The 22,947-nt window shown below is 41.3% G+C and overlaps 1 protein-coding gene across 1 annotated transcript in view; it reads left to right on the forward strand.

Moving 5' to 3' along the window:
• Positions 1 to 22,947, forward strand: part of HHIPL1 (HHIP like 1) — a 661,343-nt gene that overhangs the window by 325,566 nt on the left and 312,830 nt on the right. The window contains exon 3 of the mRNA XM_044074611.1: positions 7,100 to 7,243. Within this exon, the coding sequence (XP_043930546.1) occupies positions 7,100 to 7,243 (144 nt within the window). The remainder of the gene's footprint in view (positions 1 to 7,099; positions 7,244 to 22,947) is intronic.

Genomic DNA, 22,947 nt, shown 5'->3' on the forward strand with positions numbered 1-22,947 from the left:
GGGGGAGTATCCATATTCCTTAACGATACCCACAACTCCAGGTTAGTGGCACAGCACGATGCTTCAGAGATCATCCACGTGCAACTAACAACGGGCAAAACTGCTATTCAAATTATAGTTTGCTACAGACCACCCTCCATGTCCCAGGACCCCCACTCCACATTCCTGGAAACACTGGGAAACATAAAGGTCCTACCAAACACCCTGATATTGGGTGATTTCAATTACCCAAACATTAACTTGGAGAACTACTCAAGTACAAACTCCCTTGCCCAATATTTCCTAGAATTTATAAACTCAAATGCCCTGGATCAACTGGTCAACACCCCCACCAGAGGTGAGAACATATTGGACCTGGTCATCACCAACATGGGCGACCGGCATTCCACACCGGATGTCAACCCCTCGCTGGTTATATTTGACCATAAACTAATCACTCTGGATGTCCACATTCTGCCATCACCCCCTGTCAAAGAAACCACCGTGAAAAACTTTTCAAAAAGCAAACTTCACATTGCTTAAGACCGAGGTGGGAAGTTTCAAAGCCCACATGCTAATGGATGATGATGTCCAAGCTGCAAAATTCTTTACTACTGCACTCTACAGGCACCTACAAGAATGCATGGATCATGCTATCCCAAACAAAACTAAGACTCACTCCTCCAAGAAAAGGAAACCAGTCTGGTGGACCCCTGCCATAAACAAGCTGTACAATAGAAGGAGGAAACTAGTATGGAAAAGAGTAAAATCCCAAGAAGGGAAGACATCCCTGATCAGCATCAGCAAGAAACTACGTTACCTCATAAAATCATCCAAGGCTAGCTTCGAAAGAAAAATTGCCGTGGACTCCAAAGATAACCACAAGGCATTCTTTAGCTATGTCAAGAATCTAAGTGGCAATTCTCAGATCTGCTCGGAGTTAGTGCAGAATGGCACAAAATACACTGTACTGACCGACATAGCCAACATCCTGGCAGACAGGTTCAGTGCAAAATTTACCCCCTCTCACCCTCAAAAGGGCCTATAACTATACCAGAAGAATGCAGTGTGCCTGAAATCACAGACACTCAGGTTAAAACAGCCCTCTCCAAAGCCAAAAACACAGCATCAATTGGACCAGATGGTGTCCCAGGCTGTGTCCTACATGAGCTCAAAGATGAACTAATCCCTTGCCTAAACTCAGCCTTTCCACAGGCTACGTGCCCACAGAGTGGTACACAGCAACAGTTATTCAACTCCACAAAGGTGGAGCCACAACGGACCCCAGGAACTATCGCCCTACAAGCCTGACTACCTTGGTCTGCAAAGCTATGGAGTGCACCATCATGCATCTCATTAACAGAGATATTGGGAACCTTCAAACACTGGACCCTACCCATTTCGGCTTTGTTAAGGGCAGACCATGCCTCCTAAACCTGGTGGACTTTTTTGAGACAGTTACCAAGGCTATAGATGAGGGTAAGGTGGTCCACACAGCCTACCTAGACCTTGCAAAGGCCTTCAACACCATTCCCCACTCAGGTATTATAGACAAGCTCACCAGCTTGAACATAAACCCCTACGTCATGAGATGGGTTGCTAACTGGCTCACAGACAGAACCCACATGGTAAGAGTTGCAGGAGCTAGGTCTGACTCTAAACCGGTTACAAGTGGCATTCCCCAGGGCTCAGTCCTAGGACCCCTCTTGCTTGGCATATACTTCTCAGAGGTGCAGGCAAGCACAGGAGGACAATGGCTGACCAAGTTCACAGACGACTGCAAACTAGGGGCTATAACTGACTCTCCGGCTGAGACAGACATCCTCCAAAAGGGTCTCACTGAGACAGATACCTGGTGTCAAAACCATGGCCTCAAGCTAAATGCCAAAAAGTACATAGTAATCCCCTTTGAAAAAAACAAAGTACCCACAAACTACCACATAGGTGGTAGCCCCCTAAATACGGAAGACGTAATAAGGGATCTGGGGACCCAAGTAGATAGTAACCTCTCCTTTGGTAATCACATTGCCAAAGTGGTTAGAAAATCCTTCTATGTGGCCCACCTAATCACAAAAGGGATTGCATCCAGATCGAGAGAGGTCATTGGGCCCCTCTATGCATCACTCATCAGACCCATCATAGAGTACAATGCCCCATTTGGGATGTACCTTACAAGACACCTGCAACAACTGGAAAGACCACAGAAGTACCTCACCAATTGGATCACTGGCCTCAAGCAGATGCCCTATGCAGCTTAACTGAAGAAACTCCAGCTGTACTCGGTTGCATACCGCCTACTCAGAGGTGATCTCTGCCTGACATACAAGGCCATGTTCAACCCAGAATTGATGGACATGCTCCACCTAAAGAAAATCATATCCCCTCGAGCCACAGGCTCCAAGGATCTAAACTTCACCACAACAATAAATAGGATGTGCTGGAGGGATAGATTCCTGTCCCAGAGACTTCCCATGCTCTGGAACAAGATTCCAATCTATGTTAGGCAGAGCTCCTCACTAACCCTCTTCAAGAGAAACCTTGACGAGTGAATGGGAAACAGAAAGTTTACCCCAGGGATTACTTCAATGGCTCTGCTGGACAGAGGCACAGGGAACTAATCTAAGGGGGCGGCGAAAGCCAACACATTCCGGCTAGGCTTATAAATGCCTTCGGACAGATAGCCTTGTACCTACCTATGAACCTATGGACCTATAGGCTAGTTCCCTGCATTGGATTGTGTAAGCATTGATTGTTAGGTGACACCAATGTACAATGAGGTGTTACTATGTAGATCTGAGATCTGTATGCATTTCTGAAAGATTTAAATTCAAAGATTTTGAAAGATTTTGGGTGCTAAAGCTAGAGAAAATATACAACAGAATTATAATTTTAGTGCTTTTTGTGGGACAAATACATTTAATACATTTAAAGAGAACATTCCTAAGTGGAATTAAAAATATTTTGTTTGTGAATTTTGAATTGTACTGATTTCTGTATGCCATTAAGGTATTTATACATTGTTTCTGTTACTCTGCTTCTTATTGTTTATAGAGTGGACTCAACTCACAACGTGCAACTTCCTGATTTCTGTTGTCTTTAAGTAATTGATGCAAGGATCTAATCAAAGTCAAAGTCAAAGTAAACTTTATTGTCATTTAGAAATCACACAAGTGTAAAAACTGAATGAAATTCCATGTCTCCAGACTCAATGTGCAGGCAACATATAGACTATTTTCACAGACATTTACACATGTAACACCTAGCTGTTATATGACCTATTACATCACGTAGCTGTACATTTACACATACAACACCTAGCTATTATATGACCTATTACATCACGTAGCTGTACATTTACACATGTAACACCTAGCTATTATATGACCTATTACATCACGTAGCTGTACATTTACACATGTAACACCTAGCTATTATATGACCTATTCCATCACGTAGCTGTACATTTACACATACAACACCTAGCTATTATATGACCTATTCCATCACGTAGCTGTACATTTACACATACAACACCTAGCTATTATATGACCTATTACATCACGTAGCTGTACATTTACACATACAACACCTAGCTATTATATGAGCTATTACATCACGTAGCTGTACATTTACACATGTAACACCTAGCTATTATATGACCTATTACATCACGTAGCTGTACATTTACACATACAACACCTAGCTATTATATGACCTATTACATCACGTAGCTGTACATTTACACATACAACACCTAGCTGATACATCACAGACATGCAGGTAGACAGACTAATATAGTATGTATGCACTGGCAATGACTCTTTTTCTGTATGATTTTCACTTTTCTCTTTTGCTGTTTTGCAGTGGAATTACAGAAGAAATGTGCGTGAACAAATCCACCATGTGGATGATGTAGTGGGGCTGTAAAACAAAAAAAAACTATTTTTTATTGTTTGTAAAGCTGAGGTTTCAACTGTCTTGTTTTATCCATTTGAAGCTATAGGGAATGGATAATTAATGAAATAGACTGTAAGCTAGTTTTTCCTTGAAAAAATATCCAGCTGCAGTTTGATAATATATGTAAAGAAAACCCGATTTAACAGCTTTTTGGCATGGTATTTACTTGGCTTTGATGCTGCTGGCTATCATTCTTGCTGAAAATACCAAACAAAGTATACTTAGAAAATATTTTTCTGCTAAGAACATTGGCATTACAGCTTATGCATAGTATCCTAAGGTAAAAGGGTCACAGTACGTACACAGTGTGTACCAGTGTCACTGCATAGTACAGCTATTCTCCCATATGTTGACAGCAGGGTTCATGTTGTTTACCTCCCAGTGCCTTGTATGCTGTTCATAAGAAGGGTACCAACAGCTGGTGTACTGTGCACCCTTCTTAACCTATAAAGCTTCACCGTCCTAAGCACCTTGTGTGCTTATGACATGTATGCCATACAGTCCTGTACTGCTGTGTAGCCTGAAATTTAGTATGGCTTCTCACCTGAGTACATGCTACATTAGTATACAGATTATACAGTAGGCATCACAGTCTCCACTGCTGTGTACAATATAAACACTCTGTTACCCTGCTGAGCACTCAGTGTAGTATTATACAGTCAAGTACACACTCTGTATTGCTGTGCCCTCCATACCACGTCTTCCCCCCACCAGGTGCACTTTTGTGCCTTTCCTTAGCACTTTGATTGTAACAGATGCATTGCGCATACTTTACCATGTCTCTATGCTGTGTGTCGTTCCAGCTTCCTGCACCCCACACACCTCAAGTTTCACTGCTTAATACCCATGGTGTGTGCCACTGAAGTGAATATTACATGGCACTGCTAGTCTGTATGCTACTCATTCCAGTTTGGTTTGCAGGGAGTGACAGCTGGCAAATGAGAAATTTGGTTTTGAGTAATTCATCTGCCCATTCTGCAGTTGTGATGCTGTCCATATTACTGTTTGTACATATTTTACAGATGACGTAAGAGTTTAAAGTGAGCATGAAAGAAAGAAGACACACAAGGTTTCCTTTTTGTCTCCTACAAGTATCTAATCCTTTTTGCTCTCCTGCTAGCCCTTTTGAATTCCCTTTACTGATACTCTTAAGCTGTCAGCGGGGGTGGGGGTGACAGTCAAGGAGGTCACAGTTGTCATTCTGCTGGGGGATGATTTTCTGTTTCTCTCTCCCTGTATTGGCTGGTTAGAGTGCCTGTGTACCCATTGGCAGCTGCAAGTTCCCAAACAGCTCTTCTTCATTGGAGCTATTAGACATGGCCATGCTTCAGATGCTGACCTGTCTGTGGGAATCTTAACTAATTATATCCTGATGGGATGGACACACTGGCATCAGGTTCTCACTACCATCCTACCAGATTAGACACTTCAACATTTAGATCTTCTGTCTGATCTCCTGGTTAACAGATAAAAATAAATAAACAGTAGAAGCCACATGCGCAGGAATGTGTACAGTAAGGACTTTTATACAAGACCTCTGAAAAGAGGCATGTACTAAAATGATGACGTAGTCATAAAAGCTAATCATCGGCTGAAACTAAAAGCTGCATGGAATCTTATTTAATGAAAAGGGTCAGGTTCAGTGTTAATTCCCTTTTCATTGAATTTTGCTTAAATGTGTTGTTTTAGGAAGAAGAGAGTTAGATGTGCAGCCCTGAGATCTGAAGCAGTAAACCACTCCAAATGAGTAGTGCCACATTGTGTAGTGCCTGCAGTTGTGAAAGATTTATTCTAAGCACACTGCCCTCTACAGACCTATTTGGAAATGCATACGTGATTGAAATGGTTCAGAGTAAGGCACAGAAATAGTAATCGGGCTTGAGTAGATAGCATATGGAGACAGAATTAAACAGTTAATGGGCAGTGTGAGGAAATTGCATTAAACAAGAAGGATGAAGCTGATATAGAGGGATATGGCCTGCAACTTAGAAGGACATAGCCTAATATAGATATTAGGAAACGTGTTTTGTCATTTGGGTCTTTAAGCAAATAGAATGAGATTAAACAATAGATTGTGAAATTAATGTCATCACAAGCATATACACTGGAATAGTGTAGCCCAAAGTGCTGGTGTGAGGAAGCAGCTGTTAGATACTCATTGCAGTGACGTGGTAAACAAGACAGACTATGAACATGACTCAGAATCCTGGTGTTGGAGCTTGACAACTGGTGTCACTGAGTTTCAGCATCATTACTCAGAGCAACAGAAGAGTTAGAAACAAGGCTTTGGACAGATCCACTGATGAATAATTAAGAAGGCAGTCTCATATGCTATATTAAGCCACAGATTAACTGTCCCTTGCTCAACAAGCCATTGGCCCTGGCAATTTGACATCATTGGGATATCAGGACAAGGGGCACTCACCATGACAGAAGGAAGTTTGAAAGATTAAATAGTACTATATAAAGATAAATGCTATCCTGGTGTTAGTAATACATACAAATAAATAGTTTCTGTCTGTGAAGTGTGTAAGAGAGCAGCGGTATGCCTTTTAACTTTATGTACTATACTGAGGCAGAGGACTACGTGCCCAGAAGCTCATCGCTATGATAGATTTAGTGAATAATGTGAAAACTGGAAAATACTGACTGCAAGCAGCTAAAGCTACTAATGATGAGTGTCTGACCATGTTTGTTTTTTTTTTCTTTCCATGATTGGACATTGTACCATATATTTCTCCATGACTACCATGTGCAGCTATGCATATGTTTGCCTGAATCTGGCCTATGTCTTCTTCAGTCAGCAAGTTTGAATGTATGCATCCTCTGCACAAGTAGTGACTTACATTACTGTATTTGCTGGATTGTCAGTACATATCAGTATAGTAGACAAAATAAAAAGGCTTTCATTAAAACACTAAGATTCCAGGACTGTCATATGGATGGATTCAGGTCAGGTTTCAAAACTTTTTAACAGGGGGGGGGGTTGCAAAATGAGTGTGCTGCCCAGGGTGCCAGATTCTCTTGCTACAATTTTGCTGTGGGGAGTGTTGAGAAGAAATACATAGCACAGTTTAAGGTATTATATTACGGTGTATGGCTCAGATGTATGTGTATATTTGTATGCAGTATATGTTAATTTGCTGGGTTTTTTTCCAATCAGGGTACTTCTGGAGGTGGAGCAGCCAGCATCCAATCATAATGGAGGAGGGTTGTTCTTTGCAGATGATGGCTATTTATATATTACACTTGGCGATGGTGGCATGGCCGGGGATCCTTTTGGAAAATTTGGAAATTCCCAAAACAAGTAAGAACTCTTCACTGACTACATTAAAGCTTTTATTTTGTGCCACTTTGAAAACCTGAATCACATATTAACAGAATTTTTTTTTCCATTTAAAGCACCACAAGTTATATTTAATACTTCTTCACCTCCCTTACTTATTGTGTGACTCTGGCAAGTCACATAACCAAACGGTGGTTTTAGGTTGTTCCTGGAAGGGGACATTTGTGTCCATATGGCCTGCCTGGTCAACAAATAGGCAAATAATAATAATAATAATAATAATAATAATTATATAATAAAATAAAAAAACAAACATACTGTGAGAATTTTTGAATATTTGCAGATTTTCCATGTAATGTGCAGTATATCTTTTGAATGTCTTGGATAACAGGCTTCTTTCATATACTTATGTACAGCACATGTGTGCACATGCACACACTCGCATACACACACACACACACACACACACACACACACACACACACACACACACACACACACACACACACTCTGCCTGTGCTGGTCGTCTCTTTTGATGAGCACTAACTTCAAGGGAGGTGCTGACAGGTCCAGTATTAATAATCATATGTTGTTTAATCAATATGTGAGTATTAAAACCCAAAGTATCTAAAACCTTGAATGGTCACAAGTGAAAACAGCGACACAGCCAAGAATGCAAAACACAGAAACATTTCTTTTTTTGCATGTGAGCTTCCTGATTACCTGATGTGCAGGCAAGTCTCAAACTATACATACATACAAACACACACAAGCAACATAACGAAGTACAGTTGAACACAACTGAAGACAAAGAAAGTAATAAATGTCTGTAAAGAGAAGACATACTAAAAAGGACACTGCTTTGTTATGTAACACACAGATTACAGGGAATGATAACATTTTTCTATCAGAAAACCTTCAGTCTACAGGAAAAGGCATCATTTTGCCAAAAGAGAAGGTAGAAGAAAGAGGCAATAGACAGGTGAAAAGGAAGACATCAAAATTGACAAGAAAGATTGAAGAATAGTACTGCGTTAAAAAAGAGGAGGAAGACCGATGCTGACAATAAGGCTCAAGCTGTGGCTGTACAAAGCCAGCTGGATGAGAATTGTATGCTTGCAAATTTAATAAGCAATAAAAACAGTGGGATTAATAAGACATGGTGATAAAGATCATTCCTTTCTAACAACTGGTAGAGCAGATATTATTGTATTAGAAGCTGAAGATTCTTCAAATCTGCTCAGAAAAGATTTTCTTGCAATTTGAGATTCCAGTATTAGAGGAACTGATACTTACATTTGCAGAGAAGATAATGGACATTGAATTGTGTTATGCTTGCCAGGAGCAAAAATAAAAGATGTGAGACAAGCCTGAATGCCTTAATGTAAGGAAGTACAGATCTGTTTTTATTCATGTTGGTGCAAACAATCTCATCCACAAGGACTCTGACTGGTGGTAGGGGATCTTATAGCCCTCTTAGTAGCATAGCTTGTACAGATGCCACAATGTATTTTTCACAAATCAAATGTCCTCTTTTAAAAAATGGAAATGTATAGATCATCTGAGCCTAATTTTGGGCACGTGTGTTCAGACAGGATGGCTTGCACTTGTCAAGATCAGGGAAGAAAATTTTTGCAGCATATATTTTGCAATATTTGGAAACATAAGGCAGGGTTTTTGCCAAGTTGAAAATTTAACAGTTCAGTGACAGCAACACTTGCTGCATCTCTGATGGTTGTTAATGCTAGCAGCATTATTAATAGTTATTTATTGGAAAGTTTGCAATGTTTCCTCAAAATTGATGCTATTATTGTTTGTAAAACATGGTTAAAGAACAATGACTTGAAACCAGTTCTGTCAGGGTATAAATATTTTACTATAACAGACATTCTAACAAAAAATTAGTGGAGGCATACCTCTCAACCATACCAAATTCCTCAGTAAATACCAGCTTTGAGGGCAAAATATTGGGGTGCCATGAATTCCTGAGTGGCCCCTTTAATTTCCAAATTTCCAGGGGTTTTTTTGGGGGACAAATTTGTTCCTGACATCATCACGTTCAGGGCATGTGCGATGATGTCAGCTTTGCGAAGCAGACAGCCAGCCTGTCAGAATTCGGCTGAGGGCTCGAGGTGGTGTGTACTCTCTCTGTTTACCTTTTAATGTAAGGTAACATGTTTGCAGCAGTCAGCACATCAGAGTCAACAAATGGAGAGATAGAGAGGACAACCATCTCATCTTGAGTCTTGAGCAGGCAGCTGTTTTTGTTTTAAATTAATTACAGCAACTACTGAGCCATTTGTTACTACTTAATTTAAATGCATCAGTCGAGAGCTGCAGAGTTGGACCAGTCCAGGGGTTTAAGTCTTCTCTTGAATCTCTTCTCTTCTTAATCAGGTAGTGCACAGCACACTGTAGAGAAGAAATTAAAAAAATGTATCTTGACTACTTCTTCCAGTTCTTCCCCCGGCTCCTCCAGGTAAGGAAAAAAAGGGGAAAAAAGGGACTACTACTAGATAATTCATCATCCATAGGTAAAATAGCTCAGAGCCTCACACTAGTCTAGTCTAATTCATTTAACAACATGTGGCAAACAACTGTTTTAGTATGAAACAGACATTTCCTTTTCATTTAACCAGTGCTAGTGTGGTGCATGCAGCATACTAAGGTGGATAGAAATGATCAGGTTGCAGTACATTATTTCAGTGCCACAGCTTGTTTATTTATAAGATGTTAAGCTCCTGGCTTTGCACTCTGTTTCTCCTGAAATTGTACTTTCTGGCAGATCACAGTGGCAGTGCAGTGGCTAGACATTTGGTCAGTAGAGAAGCTGAGTTGTCAGCTGTTGCTGGTTTGTTAGGTTAGATTATCAGAGGAGCAACTGGACAGGCCAGGAAACCTAAACATGTAGGCTGAGTTAATGCAGTGTCTATAGCAGCTTGATGTTCATCGTGCATACAGCTGCAGTAATCACAGATGGGTTTTCTGCCGTTAGGCGGTCCCTCGGTCGGCCGAATTCCAAAGTCTTGGTCCGGCGTCGGTTGTAGTCGCTTTCTCTTCTGACGTCAGTGAGGCCAGAGTATATAAGACACAGCCGACGCCATGTTCTTCAGTCTTTTTTGCCACGCGGTGCCCGAAGCAGAAGCAGTTCGCAAGTGCCGGTCGGCCAGCTCCTGAATTACGAAAATTTTGGAACCGAAGTCTTCATTAAAGCTAAGTACCCCATTGGGGAAACTTTTCTTGCCTCAGACCGATGTCAGAAAAAGTTAATAATTGTATTTCTTGTGGGAAGCAAATACCGCATAAGGATTTCCATTCCCTCTGCATACCTTGTTTGGGCCCAGACCACGACGTCTCGGGCTGTCGCTTTTGCACTACCTTCAATAAACGCACTATTAAGCGTCAGGCGGAGTTCACCCAGCACTACTTTGGTAAAGCTTTTGATTATAAAATGTCGTCGGACACTCCGACTACCGTTTTGTCCAAAAAATGCAAGGAAAAGGACCGACACGCGAGGCCCACGGTCCCCGCCAACACCACGCCAAAACAGGATACACGTGGTGCGGTTCTCAGCGAGACGCCTTTGCAGTCCCTGACTACCGACGACACTCCTTTGGCGGTGTCCTCTGTACCCGAGACCACTGGGACCTCGGCCCTTTCCCAGACTACAACTAAAGGCCTTTACTAAATCCAAAGCAGCCAGGCATCGCACAAGGCCTGTTGCACAGGGCCCATCTCCTGGTCCCATGCCTAAAAAACAGATGCTTAAAATGGCTGAGGATTTAATTACTCTTATCAGAGGTTCTCAACCCCCTCCAGACAAGAGACCCAGAGTGGAGGAAGATTCTCCCTCTTCGGATCAGGGATCCATTTTATCAGAACATTCTGATGCAGAGGAACACTATTTCTCTCCTTTTGAGGATTCAGATGCAGAACAGTCCATTCCTTCTGTATACCCTCCTGAGGCTTTTCCTTTGGGGAAACCTTGCACACCTTGAGGGAACACTTCCATTGGGAAGGCCAAGACTTTTCAGATTCCAAGAAAAGACTTACGGAATTTCTTTTGTTACCTCAACACAGACCTCTGGCTATGCCCCCTGTTTTGGACATACTGGATGATGTCTATTCGGAGGCTTGTCTTAACCCAGATTCTCTGCCTCCTGCACCAGTCAAACCTGATAGGTATTACAGAGTACCCAGCTCTCACCAATTTCTCTTCAAAAGCCATAATGCTGTCCCTGAAACCATTTCACAAGGCCCCAAGGGATTGAAGGCCTCCACTGCCAAGAATCCACTTCCTGCAGAAAGGGAATCAAGATCTTTAGAAAGGTGGGGTAAAAAGGCATATACCTCGGCCACCCTAGCCATGAGGGCCTTAAATTGTCAGTTTCATATGCTTAAATATCAACAGTTCCTGTTATCTCAATTAAGGAACAAAATGTCTCAACCTGAACAACCAGATTTAAAGGAGTTACAGGATATGATGCATAGTGCAGAGCAAGTGGGTAAACACACCTTACAATGTGGTTATGATGCCCTAGAGGCCTCAAGTAGAGCGGCTGCTACAGGATCAGTCATTCGCAGACATGCCTGGCTTAGGGAACAAAATTTGCCTGATCATGTGAAAGCTAAACTTCTAGATGCTCCTTTACAAAAGGATGTGCTGTTTGGTACTAATGCTGAGGAGATACTACGGAAAATGGAAGAAAAAGCCAAATCTATGCAAACTGTCAAAGCTTTCTTACAGGTCCAACCACCACGTTTTAGCAGAAATTGGCCTTCAAAAAACTGGTCCTTTCCAGCCACTGACAAGCCCCAAAGAGGTAGATACAGACGCACAAGGGGCAGAGGGCAATCACAAGGATCATATAGAGGCCGACAATGGCAAACTCCAGCACCAAGAGGTGGCGAAGACAGTGCTCAACAATACAGGAAGCAAACCCAATGACTCCCTCATTTCCATGCCAAGCATGTCTCAGCTGGCAGCACCTTTGGGAGGGAAACTAGCATTATTTGCAAGCAATTGGCATATTGTCACAACAGACAAATGGATCCTGGACATTATAAACAGAGGCTACAAATTTCAATTTCACACTCTTCCAAAAATGAGAGGCATGCCAAACCTGCCACAAAATCAAAGGGCAGAGGCACAACTGCAAATTTCAAAGCTCATCAGCATGAGAGCTATTCAAGAGGTACCTACTCAACAACAAGGTCAAGGTTTTTATTCAAGACTTTTCCTGGTATCAAGGAAAGGAACCGACTGGAGACCCATTTTGGACTTATCCATCCTGTCACAAGTGGTGTCCCACAGGGCTCAGTCCTGGGTCCACTCTTGTTCGGCATCTACTTTTCTGAAGTACAAGCAAACACAGGAGGGTTATGGCTGACAAAGTTTGCAGATGACTGCAAACTGGGCGCCATAGTCGAAAACACATCTGACACAGATATCCTTCAGAAGGGCCTCACAGAAACGGATAACTAGTGCCAGAGCTATGGCCTAAAGTTAAATGCCAAGAAATGCATAGTCATACCCTTCGGGAAAAACAAGGTTACCCCTAGCTACCATATAGGTGGCAATCCACTGAGCACAGAAGAAGTCATCAGGGATCTGGGGACCCAGGTTGACAGTAGCCTTTCGTTTGACACTCATGTTGCTAAAGTAGTTAGGAAAACCTTCTACATTGCCCACCTGATCATGAAGGGATTCACATCTAGATCAAGGGAGGTCATCGCCCCTGTACTCATCACTCATTAGACCTATGATTGAGTACAATGCCCCATTCGGAATGTATCTGACCAGACACCTGCAGCAGCTGGAAAGGCCCCAAAAGTTCCTCACCAAAAGGATAAAGGGTCTCAAAAATATGTCTTATGCTGCCCGACTGAAAGAACTCCAGCTCTATTCAGTCTCATACCGCTTGCTCAGAGGTGACCTGTGCCTGACATATAAGTCCATGTCAAACCCTGATTTGATGAATATGCTTCACCTCAAAAAATCTAGATCCCTCAGAACCACAAGGGCGGGAGACTTAAACCTTGACACGGTTATTAATAGAACATGCTGGAGGGACAGATTCATCACCCAGAGACTCCCTATGCTGTGGAACAAAATCCCGGTACATGTGAGGCAGAGCACCTCGCTGGCCTTGTTCAAGAGGAATCTTGACCAATGGATGGGGGATCGCAGATATACCCCAGGGATTACTTCAGTGTCACTGCTTGACAGAGGCACAGCAAAATAATAGGCATAGTTTTATTCAAACTAAAGGGGTGGCGAAAGCCAAATAACTATAGGCTAGGCTTATAAATGCCCTTGGGCAGATAGCCTAGTATGAACCTATGAACCTATGAACCTAAACACATTTCTACTCGTACCAAAGTTCAAGATGCTCACATTACAGCAGCTTCTTCCCATGCTGGGCAAGGAGTTTTGGCTGGTAACATTGGACCTCAAGGAGGCATACCTGCATGTCCCAATCAGACAAAGCTGCAGAAGATACCTCAGATTTCTTGCAGGTTCAATCCACTATCAATTCTCTGCATTGCCCTTTGGCTTATCTACTGCACCCAGAGTATTCACAAAGTGCCTGGCATCAGTGATTGCCTACTGAAGACTTCAAGGGATACAAATTTACCCTTATCTGGACGACTGCCTGATCCAAGCGGACAGCAAGCACATACTTCTGGAACATTTGACATATGTGACACGATTACTGCTTACTGGGATATACAATCAACAAAGAGAAATCAAGGCTAACACCATCTCAGAAAATAACTTTCCTGGGTGCCAACTTGGACACAAACACCCAGATGGCCTACCTTACGCCAGAAAAACAGGGGCAACTATCTCAGTACTTCAAAATACTAGCAAAAAGTACCAGGCTTACTGCAAGGAAAATCCTGCAGGCTCTGGGATTCATGGCATCTTGCATTCTTTTAATCCCACGTGCAAAGCTGCATATGAGGAAACTTCAATGGTACCTAAAAAACCTATGGTCTCAACACAGTCACAGTTTGGAAACAATATTACCAATAATTCCATGTTTGCAAAAGGAATTTCTATGGTGGGCCCAAGCATGTCAAGCAAACACAGGCCTCCCATTCTGCAAGCCTCAAGCAAAGCAAGTCATCACCACAGACGCCTCAGATTACGCCTGGGGGGCGCACATGACGGACAGGTGCATTCAGGGCAAATGGTCCCAAAAGGAAAAGCACCTTCACATCAATCAAAAAGAAATGCTAGCAGTAATAAATGCAATTACAGCTTTCAAGGACTTCCTGCATCCAGGACAATTACTGATAAGAACAGACAACACCACAGTAATGTGGTACATAAACAAACAAGGAGGAACACATTCATACCCCTTGTGCAGACTAGCCATGACTCTTTGGAACTTGGCTCTGGAAAGGCAAATCGAACTTCAAGCACAGTACTTGCCAGGATTGGAAAACACACTGGCAGACAATCTAAGCAGAAATATGACAGATCTACACGAATGGAAGTTACATCCTCAGGTGTTTACAGAAATAATCCAAGCGTGGGGGAGGCCAAACATAGATCTTTTTGCCTCCCACAGGAATCATCAATTGGAAAAGTTTTGCTCGAGGACCTTTCATCCAAAGGCCTGGAGAGTGGACGCCCTCTCATTCAGTTGGACAGCATGGACAGTTTACGCATTCCCACCTCTGCCTCTTCTGCCCAAGGTGCTTTTGAAAGCAAGAACAGACAAACCGAAGATGATACTGATTGCTCCAGATTGGCCAAGGCAACACTGGTACCCACTCCTGAGGAGCCTAACACATACTCCTCCCTGGTCCCTGCCTCTAATGCCTCTTCTGCTGACTCAGTACAGCTACAAAACTCTTCACAGTCAGCTGAAAACACTCAATCTCGCTGCATGGAAAATTCCTTAACACCACAACAGACCCTACTCTCCAAGGAGGTGCAGGATGTCATTTTGGAGGCCAGAAGGCCATCTACTAGAAAAGCTTACTCCGCAAAATGGAAGCGGTTTTGCTCATGGAATGAGAAAAGAGGCCAGGACCCTAGAAAACTGAACTTGCCTCAGGTACTACAGTATCTAGCTGAGCTGCTGAACAGTGGACTTTCATTTTCTTCCATAAAAATCCATGCCTCAGCCATTTCTGCAGAATTCAACACAGATCCTCCTTTATTTTCTCACCCACTCTTACGACAGTTACTCAGAGGGGCTAAGAATATAAGACCACCAAGGAAGCAGCCAATACCAGCCTGGGATCTTAATTACATACTAGAAAAATTAACATTGCCTCCTTTTGAACCAGCTGCCTCAACAGATTTGCAATATTTGTCCAGGAAAACAGCATTCCTTCTGGCTATCACTTCAGCTCGTAGGGTTTCTGAACTACAGGCCCTCATGGCGGTGCAGCCCTTTCTCATTTTCCATCAGGACAGGGTTTCCCTTCGTACCAACCCATCATTTATGCCTAAAGTGGTATCCAGGGTAGCTTTAAATCAAGCCATACACCTACCTACCTTTTACCCCAATCCTCAAAACAAAGGGGAAAGGCTGCTACACTCTTTAGACATCCATAGGCAGCTACGTTATTATTTGGACAGAACAAAGTCCTTCAGGAAATCAGAACAACTCTTTGTGTCCTATGCTGTAGGGGCTCAAGGGAAGCCAGTTACAAAACAGACTATTTCAAAGTGGATAGGCCACTGCATACGGTTTTGTTATTCCTATCATGGGAAATCTGTTCCTACAGGTATCAGATCACACTCCACCAGGGCCACAGCTACCTCTACAGCCTTCCTCAGAGGAGTTCCTACCAAAGATATTTTGGAGGCAGCCACTTGGAGTTCTGTACATACCTTCACAAAACACTACCACCTGCCTTTATATTCCAGAACAAGAGCAGGCTTTGCCACTGCTGATTTGCAGGGCATTCTGGCTCAACCCAGTTCCTCCTAGTACCTACCACCCTGTGCATAGCTTTGGGACTCTACCCATCTGTGATTACTGCAGCTGTATGCACGATGAACATAGTACAGTTTTGTACCTACCATAAATGTAGATGTTCAAGTGCTAATACAGCTGCAGTACAGGTTTCCCTCCCTCCTTCCCCACTTGGTAAAGGCATGGGGCCTAACAACCTCTTCATACTACCTGACTGGGTTATCCTGCTATGTTTTATTTGCTTGCAACCACTGATTTTGGTTTATTTTACATTGCTTGTATATGCATATATGCATTATTTATGTATTGCCTTCCTTCTGGGGGCACCTGACATCTGGGGCAAGAAAGACTGAAGAACATGGCGTCGGCTGTGTCTTATATACTCTGGCCTCACTGACATCAGAAGAGAAAGCGACTACAACCGACGCCGGACCAAGACTTTGGAATTCGGCCGACCGAGGGACCGCCTGACGGCAGAAAACCCATCTGTGATTACTGCAGCTGTATTAGCACTCGAATATCTACATTTATGGTAGGTACAAAACTGTACTTTCTGTGTACAGGTGGAGATTAGGATGTGGAGTCTGAATAGATCCTGCTCAAGACTTTGATAGCTGAAGAAAGTAATGGTTGTTCTGTGTGTGTGTGTGTGTGTGTGTGTGTGTGTGTGTGTGTGTGTGTGTGTGTGTGTGTGTGTGTGTGATTGCTGCCTAGTTTTCTGTGTGATTGCTGCCAAGTTTTGTGTGTGTGTGTATGTGTGTGTGTGTGTGTGTGTGTGCGCGTGTGTGTGTGTGTGTGTGTGATTGCTGCCTAGTTTTCTGTGTGATTGCTGCCAAGTTTTGTGTGTGTGTGTGTGTGTGTGTGTGTGTGTGTGTGTGTGTGTGTGTGTGTGTGTGTGTGTGTGTATGTGTGATTGCTGCCTAGTTTTCTGTGTGATTGCTGCCAAGTTTTGTGTGTGTGTGTGTGTGTGTGTGTGTGTGTGTGTGTGTGTGTGTGTGTGTGTGTGTGTGTGTGCGTGTATGTGTGTGTGTGTGTTTGTATCTGTGTGTACAGGTAGGTATATCTGGTAGTTAGGGTTACTCAGGCTCACACCCTGCACCTTAGGTACAAGAAACAAGAGCCTGAATTCTCTACCCATACCACCACTTGTGATTCAAGGAGTTAAGTCCATAACTCTCAACTGACCAAATTTTCACAGAATGTCTGAAATGTTTGGCTCATACTTTTGGTCATAGAATCCTTGGATCATAGGGGATTACTATGCTAATGGCTGTGGGGCCCTTACAAGCCTAGCAAAGAGTTTATCTCCAAAAAAAGAAACATCAATCAGCATCTGTCGCCCCTGTTAGTGAGGGACACAGGTTGAACCCCTGGGGTAAATTTGTGGTTACCCATCCACTCATCAAGGTAGCGCTTAAAGAGGGTCAATGACGTACTTGCTTTGATGTGCATGGGGAGTCTATTCCAGAGAAAGGGCAGCCTCTGGGAGACAAACCTGTCTCTCCAGCAGGTTTTGTTAATGTCACATGTTAGATTTAAGCCTTTCAATCAGGTACTACAGGAGGAGTTAGACCTATGGATATGGAGCATCTCTAGTAGAGCAGGGTATGAGATTCCCTTGTAGGTGAGACACAGATCACCTGTGAGCAATCTGTATGATACATTGTAGAGTGATAGTGATTTGTGCCTGTCCACATAGGACAGGTGTTGGAGGCCATGGATTCTCTTTGTGAGGTTGGTGCAGGTGTTTGGAGAGGTACATACCAAACAGGGCATTGTACTCAATTACTGGCCTAATGAGGAAGGAGTACAGAGAGGTAATAACCTCCTTTTTTCTTGATGCAATCCTTTTACTTATGAGATGAACCAAGTATAAGGCTTTTCTGACCACTGCCACTACATGATGGTCAAATGTGAGCTTGTTGTCAACTTGTGTACCCAGATCTCTCAGTATAGGTTGTGTGCTTAGGGGGTTGCGGTTAATGTGGTAATCAGTAGGGTCCTTGTTTTTGCCAAATGGTATGATAATACATTTTTTTGCATTTAAGTTAAGGCCATGATTTTTGGCACCAGTCATTTGCTACTCTGAGACCCTCTTGAAGTATGTTAACATCATTTGGGTCCAACTTACAGTTGTCTGCAAACTTGGTCAGCTGCAGGCCTTTTGTCTTTGCCTGGACCTCTGAGAAGTAGATGCCAAACAATAGGGGCCCCAGGACAGATCCCTGGGGGACACCACTAGTGACAGGTCTGCTGTTGGAGGTGGTGGCACCTATTTTGACCTTGTGGATCCTATCAGTGAGCCAGTTAGCTACACACCTGATGAGATAAGGATTTACTCCAAGTTGTGTTAGCTTTTAGATGATGCTCGAGTGGGGGGCTTGTGTCAAAGGCTTTAGCCAAGTCAAGGTAAGCTGCAGGTACTGACTTTCCCTCATCCAGTGCCTTGGTGACAATCTCAAAAAAGTCAACCCAGTTCAACAGGCAAGATCTGCCCTTGACGAATCTGAACTGAGTGGGGTCAAGTGCTTGTAAATTGCCCATGTCCTTGTTTATGAGGTATGCTGTGTTATACAAGGAATATAATTTAATACAATCAGGAAGGTGAATCAAAGAACACATGTATGTTTGCTTTGTCCTAGATATGTGTGCAAGGGGCATATGATTTGAAAACAGCCCAAAGATAAACTTTATCTGCCACTGGCCAGATGGATTTTCTTTCAAAGTGTTTTTCCATGCTGTTTCAATGAATGTGAGGTTCAAGGCCAGAGACGTTTTAATGCTAAGTCTGTTTTTATTGTGAGACTGTATTGCTTTGCTTAGCAGATGTCTATTAGTGTTTCTGCTATGAAATGTAGAATAAAAGTTTTAAATGAACTCCAACAATCATTGTAGAAGTAAATCATAAAGCAGTATGCATATTACAGTATTTATGGTAAATGGGGAGAAATAGCTAAGTAATGGGACACTGGAATGGCTGCAGGGGGGAGGGCTGTGTATGGAGGGATCCCATTTCACCATGATTTTGTGAGGGGGGAGGGGCAGCCAACTCAAATACAGCCTCAGGTGGCACAAATTCTAGCTATGTCACTGTTCAGTAGGCCATGGAGAATGACATTTGATGGTCCTAAGAAACTATAATATTCTTTTGCTAAGATTAGAATATTGCCTACCATTAAATGCCCTGCTTTTGCCACAAAACCCATATACCAAAAACAAAATACTAAGGTTAATCATCTTTTCCCTTCTCAGTGAACATCACTGCTACACATTTAAAAAATGCTTACCATTTACTACAGGAGACATTTTTGTGGAAATGTCTGACTTTTATATTTTATATGAGAGTTGCTGTGCATCTTTGCAAAGTAAGCTTATATTTAAATTTACCGCCTATTCATTTAGAGACAACATGGAAACTAAACCACTGAGACCTCCCTTTAATCTTTACCACTAATGAAAAAACATTTTCTAAAACTGTCCCTGAATCTTTTAGAAATGTATCTCAGAAAATTAGACAAAGTGAGAATAATATGATTTTTAAAAAATAGGTAAAGGCAATGTTAGTACAGGAGCCTACATGTAAGTGTGTCAAAGGTAATGTTTTGTATGGATAGTTCTGCAATAGATTGCTTAAATATTTTCCATTGAAAATATTGTTTCATAATGATAATCTTTGTAAAAATTAAATTTAATGTATTCCTAGTGTTAGCTAAATCCATATATTCTGAGGTATTAGTTATATTTGAATTCAATGGATTCCTACACTTCTCTCCATTGAAAGTACTGATTGCATTTGCCAAAAAGCACTCAGTCTGTAAATCTATCTGCTGATTTCCTCTGTCTAAATCCAGCTCATTTATTTTGTGGCTGTAGAAGGCTGAAGCAGTTAATTTTATTTTTATAAAATAAAATTGTATTTTAGCTTTGCGGTTTGCACAAGTTCAAAGTTTGACACAAGTTCAAATATTAATATAAATAAAACACTATTCTGATTATTTTGTGTTTCATGATCATATTTTGTCTGTTCTTCAGTTTGCATTTAAAAGTTGGCATCCCACAATTCCATCAGAGTGGTAGGGGTTACATAATTATATATGCAAATTTTATGTTAATCAGCGCACACATTTTTGGCCAGATTTTCATGGACCTTTGTCCAGATTTTTCATGTTTCCAAGTTGAGAGGTATGGGTGGAGGTGTTAAGATAGGGATTAAAGATAGTTATGAGACCTGTGACTATTACATGTTCAGTGATAATCCCAATACAATAGATGGTGTAACTCTGACAATAAAGACCACCCTGGAACATATAGCTATTGTTGGAATGTATAGATAACCATAGTCAAGTGCTGATGGCTTAGAGGAGTTCATACATTTCTTACATGAAACACAGGAGGGAAGAAAAACAGTGGCGAGGGACTTAAATTTACAAGAAACAGACTGGAATAATAGTGATTCAACAACATTAGTAAAGAAATGATTCACAACATATGTTCAGAAACAACAAGTGCTAAATAATGTAAAAAAAAACCTGCCAGGGTACGGAACATACTAGACATTGCTTGTGTTCCTAAAGAAATTACTGTTCCTTCAAGTCAAGTTTTACCACCTTTGATGTGCAGTGATCATAGGGTTATTAAGGTTAATTTGTTGCTAGATAATTCTGCTAAACTGAAATCTAAACCAAAGCACAGATTAGTAACAGATTACGTGAAAGGAAGAGAGTCACTATGTAAAACTAACTGAGTGATGTGTTTAGTGGAAAAAGTGCAGCAAGAATGTGAAAAGTTTTGAAAGAGAAATTGTTTGAATGCAAAAAATAATTAAAAAAATTAACATCAGGATCTAGGCACACAATGTCAGGAGGATATATTTCCATAAGAACAAGATACTTGATTAAGGTGAGAGACAAAAATATAAGAAATGGAAAGCAGGTTGAATTACAACTTTGAAAACTGAAATAAACAAGCTGGACAAACATATTAAGCATAGTGTGAGACAAGATCATGAAACATTTAAAGAAAAATTATATGAAGATATTGAGCATACTAGGAAACTTTTTATAGATATGTAAGGAAAGGCATACAAACTGATAAGCTGTATGTAGATTCCAAAATTTATTCTCAAACGCAACAGATTATAAATATATTTACAAAATCTTATGCAAAACCATTTGGATCCACAAAGGGGGTGATATGCTGTCCTAGTGACATCCAGATAACCTCAGATACTGAAATCAGATTAGTTTATATTGAAAAAGAACTATGCAAACTGGATCCAAAAAAGCACAGGGAGAAGATAGAATTAGTAATAACCTGAGAACTCTTCAGCAAGAAATTACAGTACCATTATATCTATTATTTACCAGGTTGTATAAATATGGTCCTCAGGATTGGAGACATGCACTTATTAATCCTGTCTTTAAGGGAAAAGGGAGTAGGACAAACGCAGAGTCATACAGATCCTTAAGTCTACTTTCATGTTGTGGAAAAAATAATGGAGAAGGTAATATTGGATAAGTTATTGTCAGAATTGAAAAACTTGGGAATTGAAATCATATATCAGCATGCATATATTGAAAATAGATCTCCTACTACTTGTAACGTAATGTTCTATAACAATATAATAGCAGCTATGAATGCAAATTTGTGCTGTGATGTAATTTGTATCGATTTAACTTCAGCATTTGATAGGGTTATAGATAAACCACTGATCAATAAATTAGAGCAACTGGGTCTTTATGTACTCTTTAAAAGATTGATAGCTACATGGCTTATAAGTAGGACATGACAAGTATCATACAGCAATTAGACAGGTGAAATTCTTGGTTACAGTCACAGTGTCCCACAGGGCTCTGTCCAAGGCCCATACTTACAGACTGTATCTTTCAAATCTATCTTTTTCATCTGAGATGTTCTACAGTCTGTATGCAGATGACTTGAAATTGGGTAAACTGATTACATGTGTAACATATAGGGCATGACTATAAAAGACCTTGACTAAATTGACCATTTGGGCACAGGAAAATAATATGCTGATAAATGCATCAAAAACTAAGCATATGAAATTTAGGAGACATGAATTGAAAGGTGAATATTTACTACAGCACACAGTGATTGAAACTGTAGATTCTTTTAAAGACCTGGGTGAGAAGATAGGTGAAGGCTGCCAGCCTAGCTAGATAGAATTTTGTAGATAATTCTGTCATTTGTAAATATTAATGTAAGTCACAGGCTTGTTCTCTGAAATGTGAAAAGACTGTATTAGATGTTGAACTGAAAAAAATGCAACAACAGTGCACTCTGCTGTAGGAAAGCTGATAAGTCAAGCATTGTGAAATTCTTTGATCTAAAACTCGGAGCCGAGATGTCTAGAGGGAGACATTCTGTCTATTGTTTTGAGCCCAAAGTTAATAACTAGAATTTACATGTATAATTTATTTTATTGCTCTGGCTTTCTGACCAGCTGCAAGATCAAAATAGCTATTAACCTCTGAGTTTCTGTTAGCCTGGGAACCAGAAAGAAATGATGTAATCTAAAATGAATCAGTGGTACTGTGTTATCAATTTAAGGATGGAAAGAATGAGAGCATGGAGCATTTGTCTTGAGAACATCCAACTCACCAGCACTCTGCCTGTGTTCTGTATGTAAGTTTATTTTAGAACTGTGTTTTCTCTTAGATATAACTAGTAACTAGAAAGATTAGATTAGTCTTTTTTCTGTATTGATGTCAGTACTTTTCTACTGTATTATTTTAAGTATTTCTCTGTGATCTCTGAACTCTT

This window comes from Protopterus annectens, chromosome 6.part0 (genome assembly GCF_019279795.1).
Source record: "Protopterus annectens isolate FY-2018-M chromosome 6.part0, PAN1.0, whole genome shotgun sequence".
Taxonomy (NCBI): domain Eukaryota; kingdom Metazoa; phylum Chordata; order Ceratodontiformes; family Protopteridae; genus Protopterus; species Protopterus annectens.